The sequence below is a fragment of the Corylus avellana genome, chromosome ca1, assembly GCF_901000735.1.
Source record: "Corylus avellana chromosome ca1, CavTom2PMs-1.0".
NCBI classification, from domain to species: domain Eukaryota; kingdom Viridiplantae; phylum Streptophyta; class Magnoliopsida; order Fagales; family Betulaceae; genus Corylus; species Corylus avellana.
This window is the reverse complement of record NC_081541.1, coordinates 45,525,300-45,534,078: the sequence shown is the minus strand read 5'-3', so window position 1 is coordinate 45,534,078 and position 8,779 is coordinate 45,525,300. Positions and strand designations below refer to the sequence as shown.

General features: G+C 38.3%; 2 protein-coding genes across 2 annotated transcripts in view; both read left to right on the top strand.

Moving 5' to 3' along the window:
* Positions 1 to 52, top strand: part of LOC132173502 (disease resistance protein RGA2-like) — a 1,309-nt gene extending 1,257 nt beyond the window's left edge. Inside the window, exon 2 of the mRNA XM_059585022.1 lies at positions 3 to 52. Within this exon, the coding sequence (XP_059441005.1) occupies positions 3 to 52 (50 nt within the window). The remainder of the gene's footprint in view (positions 1 to 2) is intronic.
* Positions 53 to 92: 40 nt separating this feature from the next.
* On the top strand, positions 93 to 7,114 carry LOC132167106 (putative disease resistance RPP13-like protein 1). Its single transcript, XM_059578003.1, has 5 exons — positions 93 to 4,640; positions 4,760 to 4,818; positions 4,991 to 5,253; positions 5,405 to 5,631; positions 6,716 to 7,114. The coding sequence occupies exon 1, from the start codon at positions 186 to 188 to the stop codon at positions 4,407 to 4,409; it is 4,224 nt and encodes a 1,407-aa protein (XP_059433986.1). The 5' UTR covers positions 93 to 185; the 3' UTR covers positions 4,410 to 4,640; positions 4,760 to 4,818; positions 4,991 to 5,253; positions 5,405 to 5,631; positions 6,716 to 7,114.
* Positions 7,115 to 8,779: the final 1,665 nt, after the last annotated feature.

The window sequence follows — 8,779 nt, the reverse complement described above, 5'->3', positions numbered from 1 at the left end:
AGTCTTCTTCATCAACGTAATTTCGGTGAAAGTGGGTGATAATATAATATAATATGAAAATTAAGAAATATCCCAGGCTCCCTACTTCCTCAAAACAATAGCAACTGTCGAGACTGTACAAGCTTTCACACAAGATTCCAATCTCTCAATCTCTCATTGCTTCCTTCCTTCCTACCAAGAAAACCATGACAGAGTTCATTCTTTCCAAAGTGGGAGAGTTCGCTCTCTCTAAATTATTTGAGTCGCTGTATGATCGATTGGCGGTTCCCAAGTTTTGGGACTTCTTAGGCGGAGAGGGAAAGGGCATTCAAGCAAACCTGGACAAGTGGAGACAAAAGCTGCAAGATATTCAGAACATGCTTGATGATGCGGAGGAGAAGCAATATTCTGACAGGGTTGTGAAGCTCTGGCTGGATGATCTCAAACACTTGGTTTACGATGTGGATGACATAGTGGATGAGCTTGCCACTGATGCATTCCTAGCTGAAAATCAGGCTCGCCCAAGTAAGGTACGCAAACTCAACATCCCAGGTGCTTCGTCTGCTCATAAGATTGATAGTACGCTGCAGTTAAAGATAAAGGAGATCACGGGTCGTTTCAATGAAATCGTGACCCGGAAAGATCAACTGAATTTGAAGGAAACCGCTGATGGGAGGTCTCATAGGAAAATAGGAGTTCCGGCGCCAACTTCGGTACTGACTGAACCGGAACCTCATGTTTATGGCAGGGGCAAAGATAAAGAGGCTGTAGTTGAATTGTTGGTGGGTGAAAAATATTGTAGTGATGCTCAACTCTCTGTGATTCCTATTCTTGGTATGGGGGGCATAGGGAAGACAACTCTTGCCCAGTTGGTGTACAATGATGAAGCAGTACAAAAATCTTTTGATTTGAAAACATGGGCTTGTGTTTCTCAAGACTTCGATGTTGACAGAGTCACAAAAACAATTTTACAGTCCCTCAATATTTCTGATAATTGTGATGGCAAGGATCGAAATTGGTTGCAAGTCAAACTCAAGGAGGAACTGAAAGGCAAGAAGTTTCTAGTCGTTCTGGATGATCTTTGGAATGATGACTACGATAATTGGATTATCCTACGTGCTCCTTTTCTAGTTGGGGCTCCGGGAAGTAAGATTATCATCACAACTCGCAATTTGAAAGTTTCATCAATGACAGGTACCGTTCAAGCCCACAGCTTGCCACTGTTGTCGAATAATGATTGTTTGTCTGTATTTACTCAACATGCACTGGGGGCAAGCAACTTCAGTGCACATTCAAACCTTCAAGACATTGGTGAAAAATTCGTTGAAAGGTGTAAAGGCTTGCCTTTGGCAGCAAGGACTCTCGGAGGCCTCTTGCGCACTAAAAAGGAGGAACGTGATGAGTGGGAAGATGTACTTAAGAGCAAGATATGGGATATATCAGACCTGGAGAGAAGTGGAATTGTTCCAGCCCTTATGTTGAGCTACCACCACCTTCCTTCACATTTAAAAAGATGCTTTATGTATTGTTCAATACTCCCAGAGGACTATGAATTTGAAGAGGAGGAGTTGGTTTTGTTGTGGATGGCAGGAGGTCTAATTCAACCACAGAAAGGGGATAAGCAAATGGAAGATCTAGGTAGCGAGTATTTTCAAGATTTGTTGTCAAGGTCCTTTTTCCAACAATCAAGCACGAAGAAATTTCGGTATGAGATGCCATGGCGGTTCTCTTTCAACCATTCAAGCAAAGTGAAACAACAATTTGTAATGCATGACCTCATCAAGGATTTGGCACAAAGGGTTGCAGGAGATATATGCTTCAGAATAGAGGATGGAATTTGGGTTGGTAATGGAAGGAGACTTTCTAAAAAGGCTCGGCACTCTTCTTACTTGGGTGGCCAATACGATATTGATAACAAGTTTGAGCCTTTCTTTGAACTCAAATGTCTACGTACCTTCCTCCCCCTTCCACGTCATAGTTACTGTTATTTGACTCGTAATGTTCCTCTTCAATTGTTGCCAGAATTAAAAAGTTTAAGAGTGCTCTCTTTGCAAGGGTATTACATAGCTGAGTTACCAGATTCGATTGGTGATTTGAAGCATCTACGGTACCTTGACCTTTCTCGCACTGAGATTAGATGTTTGCCTGAATCAACAACCAGTCTATGCAACTTACAGACAATGATTCTAGAGAGATGTTCTTATCTAAAGAAATTGCCTTCAAATTTGGGCAACTTGGTCAACTTGCGCCACCTCAACATTCTCCATGCAAATAAGCTGGAAGGAATGCCTCCTCAAATAGGTAAATTAACTCATCTCCAAACATTGTCTAATCTAATTGTGGGAAAAGGCAGTTGCTTCGCATTAAGAGAGCTAGGTTCTTTATTGCATCTTCGAGGGACACTCATCATCTCACAATTGGAGAATGCCATTGAACCCACATATGCAAGGGACGCTAAGTTAATTGGAAAGCCCAATCTTACTGTGTTGTGCTTGGAATGGAGTAACAAATTGGATGAGTCACTCGACAGAACAAGTGAATTTGAGGTACTTAACATGCTACAGCCTCACAGGGCTTTGAAAGAGCTCACTATCAGGTGTTATGGTGGTATGGAATTTCCGACTTGGCTAAGAGGTCATTCATTTTCTCATATGGTGCTTTTAAGGATTGAAAATTGTAAAATGTGCACGTCATTGCCACTAGTGGGCCAACTACCATCACTCAAACACCTTTTCATTGAAGGCATGGTGAGTGTGAAGAATGTCGGTCATGAGTTTTATGGGGTTAGTTGCTCACAACCTTTTGAATCCTTAGAAACTTTGAAATTCACGAATATGGAAGAATGGGAGAACTGGATCCCTAATGAAGAGTTTAGAAACCTGCGTGAGCTTTCCATTACAAATTGTCCCAAGTTGTTGGGGAAGTTACCTAACCATTTTCCTTTACTTAAAAAAGTTTTGGTACAAGACTGTCCGAGGTTGGTGGTTTCCATTTCAAACTTTCCTAAGCGTTGCAGTCTACAAATTGGAGGATCTGAAGGGGTGATGCGTGAAAATAAGGTTGTCTTCAACTCACTAAATTCCAAGTCTTTTTCAACAATTTCAGAATTCAAATCTCCAATAGAAGGGCTTATTCTCGAAGGACTAGCACATGTAGAATATCTAAATATTGAAAATTGTGAGGAGTTGACACATTTGTGGTCAAATGATGTGGGATTATTACAATCCCTTCCACGTCTTCGTTACTTGAAGATTGGCAATTATCAGAAACTATATCATTTGGTAGATGAAGCAAAAGAGCAACCAAAACAGGGTATGCCATCCACCCACAATGGCATGGAATTTTTACCCAAGGAAATCATGTACAACAACACGTGTATTGAGCGCATTGAGATTAGTGGATGTGATTCACTGAAGCACTTTGCAATAGGCCAGCTACCTCCAATACTTAAGCGGCTATGCATACAGAATTGCAAGAGTATGATAATTTTACTTGATGAGGATGATGCCAATAGTTGCAGTACTAGCACATCTCTTCTTGAGTTCTTGGAGATTTGGAAGTGTCCATCCCTCAAATTCTTAACATCTAGCGTAGAATTATTGGCAACACTTAAACACCTCGATGTTAAAGATTGTGGACAGCTGGAGTCAATAGCGAAAAGTGGAGAATTGCCTGCAACACTTCAACACCTTGAGATTCGGGAATGTGGACAGCTGGAGTCAATAGCAAAGAGCTTCCATCACAACTCGTCTCTTGAAAAGATTGAAATATATGGGTGTAGAAACCTTAAATCCTTACCCACGGGCATACACACCCTCAGCCATCTAGACACGATTGAAATTGGTTTTTGTCCAACTCTTGTTTCCTTCCCAGACGGAGGGTTGCTCCCTAGCAACCTTAGAGAGTTAACGATTCATGATGATATGGCCCTACCTAACTGCATTCACAACATCACCTCACTTCAAATTTTAAATATTTCGAGGAGGAGTCCAAGTGTGGTATCATCCTTTTCGGAAGACGGTTTTCCCGCCAACCTAACATCACTTACAATATGGGATTGCAACTTCACTGAGGCCTTGCTTGAATGGGGGCTGCACAGGCTTACCTCTCTTCAAAGTCTTTCTATTACAGGTGGATGTCCGAATGTGGAGTCCTTTCCAGAGAAGATGCTGCCCGCGTCTTTTACTACCCTCTTCCTCCAAAGCTTCCCCAATCTGAAATACCTGTCTTCCCTTCGAGACCTCGCCTCTCTTCAAGAACTTTCGATCAGTTGTTGTGAAAATCTCACATCCTTTCCAGAGGATGGCTTTCCTCCCTCACTCCAGCGACTTTGGATCCACAACTGTCCTCTGCTGAAAGAACACTGCAAGAAAGATCAAGGACGAGAGTGGTCCAAGATAGCCCACATCCCTTGCGTTGAGATTGACTAGAGGTTCATCTTCGAACCCAGAAGACAAGAATCAGTGAAAGGCTTCCCTTCTACCATTTGATCCAAGTTTTATTTAGATGCGACAGAAGTTTCAAGAGATATATCCAAAGGTCAATTTATTGCCCCGTCAGTTCTTTTGCTTCTGCCTCTTCTTCAATTTCCATCATGGGAGACTCGGGGATTCCTCCTGGAAGTGGCGAAACTGCTTCCCAAGAAGCGGCTCCTCTCTGAAGTAAGTAATTAGAGCTTCTGTTTTTTTTTTTTTCACATTTTTTGAAATGTTAGTAAACTGATATGCGTATTTGATACTCTCAAGAAATTAGCTGAACAAACTTCAATCATATTTTTCAGGAGGCCTCTGAACTATCAGCAGCAGCAGCAAGAGAACCAGGCCCAGCTGAACATGCTTGGTTAGTAATCCATCATCCTACATAAATTTGCTTTTAATTTCTAGAAGTGAATGATTAAATATAGTTTATGTTTGCCTAAGAAACAATTTGGCTGTTTTGGAACTTGGGTTTGCATCGGTTGTATTCTTAATTCTCATGTTTGGGAATTTTATACTTGTCATCAATGCTGCAGATATGGGAGGCTTTTTTGGTTGTCATCTGAATGTTGGCATTGGAGAGATCCTGTTGCTCCTATTTCCTGCTGCCATTCTTGTTGGTTTACTGTTGGGGTTTGCTAGTCTTGTTCGGCTCTCATAATGGCATCATGAGTGTTTGTTCTAATGCCCCAGTCCCAAGCAGGGAGAGAAGGGCTTTGAACATTTGAGTTTATCGTTACCAATTGGCCTATTGCTAGCCATTACCGATTCAACAGATCATTGGTACCCCCTAAAAGCGGTATGTAACTGAATTTTGATCATCTGATGATGTTGGCATCTGCATAGTGATCTTAGCCATATTATGGACATTTTATAATGGCTATCATATTCAATAAATGGATTGACAAGATTAATTTTGCGGTATCTTATTATTAATTATTTTTTGGCAGTTTACAATGGTTATCCTCAAACAATTTGTATCTAATTGTGAAGACAGTGCCTTTGGGGGCTTCACATACAAGGAAAAGAAGAAGAAACCTGAAACTTCCAAGTTCAACACTCCTGGCCTAAACACCAAACCAGATGCATTTTTTCCTATGATTTGTCATCACACCCTTGTTGGTAGAAGCCGAAGTTTTCAATGATGAAAATGTTGATCCTGAAGAGGATATTGATGGTAATATTTCCTCCTTTTTATGATCTTTTCGTTTTAGAAAATGGTAATTAATTTTATTGCTATGAAATATCTATACTCTTGTACTTACATTTATATCATTACCTTTGGAACAACATAGGTAAGGATGAAGAAGGGGAAGCGATTATTCTAACGCAGCATTAGGATTGTGCTATGAAATATTTCCTTTCTTTTGACGAAGCATCTGTTTTAGTGGTTTGAGAATACAGTTAATTGTACGCATGTTGATTATTCGTTCTGTGGTTTGATTTTTTCTTCTTCTTTTTTTTTTTTTTTGTTTCCATCTTTTGGAGAGTCAGAAGTTCTCGTCAACAAATTGATTATCGTAATATTTCTGTAAACAATGCTGTACATGAGACTTTTCCCAAACCAGTGACAGATTTTCTAATTTAATTGTACCAAATGCGGGCTTGTCTCGCTGTTAAATGTCAATATCAAGCTAACAAAGCACCTGAAATTTAAAAAAATTCTATAATAAATTACACTAAAACAATGCTTCGTCAAAAGAGGGGCACTTGATTATGAGAATCTATTTAAGAAGTATCAAAAATAAAGTCACAAAGGTGAAAAACTGATCAATAAACATATCCTCTTAATACTCTTAAAAAAAATGATTGAGTACACACAGATGTGGATTCAGTGACAAAGGCACTGTACTGGCTCACCAAAAGCCTCAATTAATTGACTTCTGTGGGATTCTATAAGTATGTTATACAATTTAATATTAAAACATGTGAATGGCAATAAGTTATGGCATTGTTCTAAGTTATGAAATTATTCAGGTTTGGCAAGGTTCTCTTGTGAAGTGCAGAATGTTGTTGTTATGTCTGGATTGTTGGTACCTTAGTTTTTTAACGAGTCAAGTTAATAAAGAAGTAGCATGGATCAAGCAAGAGAGTTGGTATTGTAGATTGTGATGCCTATGTGCCTAGATATAGGGATAGATTTTAGTTTTGCTTGCATGCAAGGCACATGTGTTTATAATGCTCTCTTATTTTATTTTATTTTTTTCTTTTTCTGGTTACCTGACATTTTTTGGTTTTTGTTTCCTCTATATTTGCACCAGTCTATTGATTATTAGGGTACAGAGGGTAAAGTGATGACAAGATGCTGACGTTTAAAACTATTAAACCGGTTTACTGGATTATCTTGAAGTAGAAGATCATCCTTATTTTGTGGCAAGCATGATTTACTGCAGGTTGCAGCAATAGGCAGAGGAGTTAGCAAATGCTCTGTTGTTTTTCATGTAAGATACAGCCCTGCAGTTAGCAAATGTTCTTTTCCTTTTCTTGTAAGAGAGTGTGCTCTTTCTATCACGTGCTTGTAAACAACATACGAAAAAGAAGGGGTTTCCTTTAAAATTTCCTTTTAACCAAGGATTGTTGTTGTCAGGTATATTCTATTACTTCAAATTTCATTCATTTTGGGAGGTAATCTAAGTGGGGATTGATGAATTATTTGTTTATCCTTGGTATTAACTGTATCCCATTGGAATTCAATCGTATTGCATTTATCCTTTCTCGTAGTAATTGGCATGGCATTGCTCTTTTCGAAGTCTGGATTGAGCAAACTTCTTTAACAAGCACTTGTTCTGTATTGAAATCAATGATCTTCCTAAAATCCAAGGTTGAAACTGATAACGGCGAGGGGTTAAAAAGTCAAGTAAACTGCCTGCAAAACTCTAAACTGTTGCTCATGATTAAACTGATACAAGTTTAATCTAATTTCTTAAACAATTAAGTTGGTTACAATCCCAAGAAATACAAAAAGCTTAAGATAGGATTTAATACAAGGAGATAGGATTTAGTTGTTATGTAGAAAGTTTGTCGAAATGGTGAAAAAGCATGAAGAATGAAAATAACATCTAATACAAGATTTCTTAGTTTTGATAATGAAAATAGCCTGTTTCCAACTATAAATCTACACAAATTTCTTGTTATTCTTTTAAATTCTCGAAAAAATTTGTCAGAAAAAAAATTGGAAATTTACTTTCTGTTTTTCGAAACCAATTTTTTTTTTTTTTTTTGTTGCAGAGGAGTATTACAGATACATCTCTGATAAATATTTCTTTAGAGCTTGCAGATAGTACAAAAATTGCAAGTTAGAACTTTCAAGTGTTGTCTGAATAATGTGTGTTGGAGTACTGTTATTTTTCTCTTGCGGCTATTTTCTTTACTGTCTTTGCCTAGAGTGGTCATGACTTTTTTCTACTTTGCTGATTATTGATAAAATTGCATAAAAAGGAAAGACATATTTATGCATGTTAAAAGTGTGTTGTTGTGGTTTCTAATAAGATATTGGAGATGGCTTGTTCAGAAAGAACTCTGTAATAATTAAATGGGCAATCTGTTTTCTAAATATTTAGAGGCATGCAACTTTATTTTACCATATTGGTTGCCTTTTGCTTTGTTTTTCCACTGTTTTTTCATTCTCTTCCTTTTTGTTGAATTGGTTCCTCAGCCAAAAAAGGATGCATTTATGTACAAAAAGAATGCTTTATATTTTCCCGGTGAATTTAATATTGACAAAGATGTTACCCTACTTGGCCACCAATTCACCAAAGTAAACATTGGATCGCTATCTTCGAACACCACAAATCTAACAAATAATATTAAACCTTCAATATGCATAGTTCATACAATACAACTCTCTATACAATGTGACATCTGCTTGTTACTATAGTTGAATTTTTTCTGAAGTTGTCCCCAGCAACTGTGACATTCAGGAATACAAGGAAATCCTAGCTGCCTATAGCATCAACTATGACAACTTACATCCAGAATTTTGCCACAGAATACACAAAACCAAAGCACCCAAATTGATCTGCCATCATCCTCTGCGATTCCACAAAAAATGATATCCATTCAAATATTAATTTTACTTATAATAATGATGCAACTAAGTTTTTCCAGACTATGCTCTAGTCCCGAATCTTTTGGATTCCAGTCCAGCGCGCGTAATCCACCCACCTGTTTGCAGAACATATATAGACAATGAGAGGTGTAAAGAGGAGGCACAATAACCTAATAGAATATCATCCTAGGAGAGATCAAATCTTACATCAATGACCCCAGGAATGTGTTGCCAGTTCGGACAACAAAGCAAATAGCACTCAGAATAAGCTTGTGCT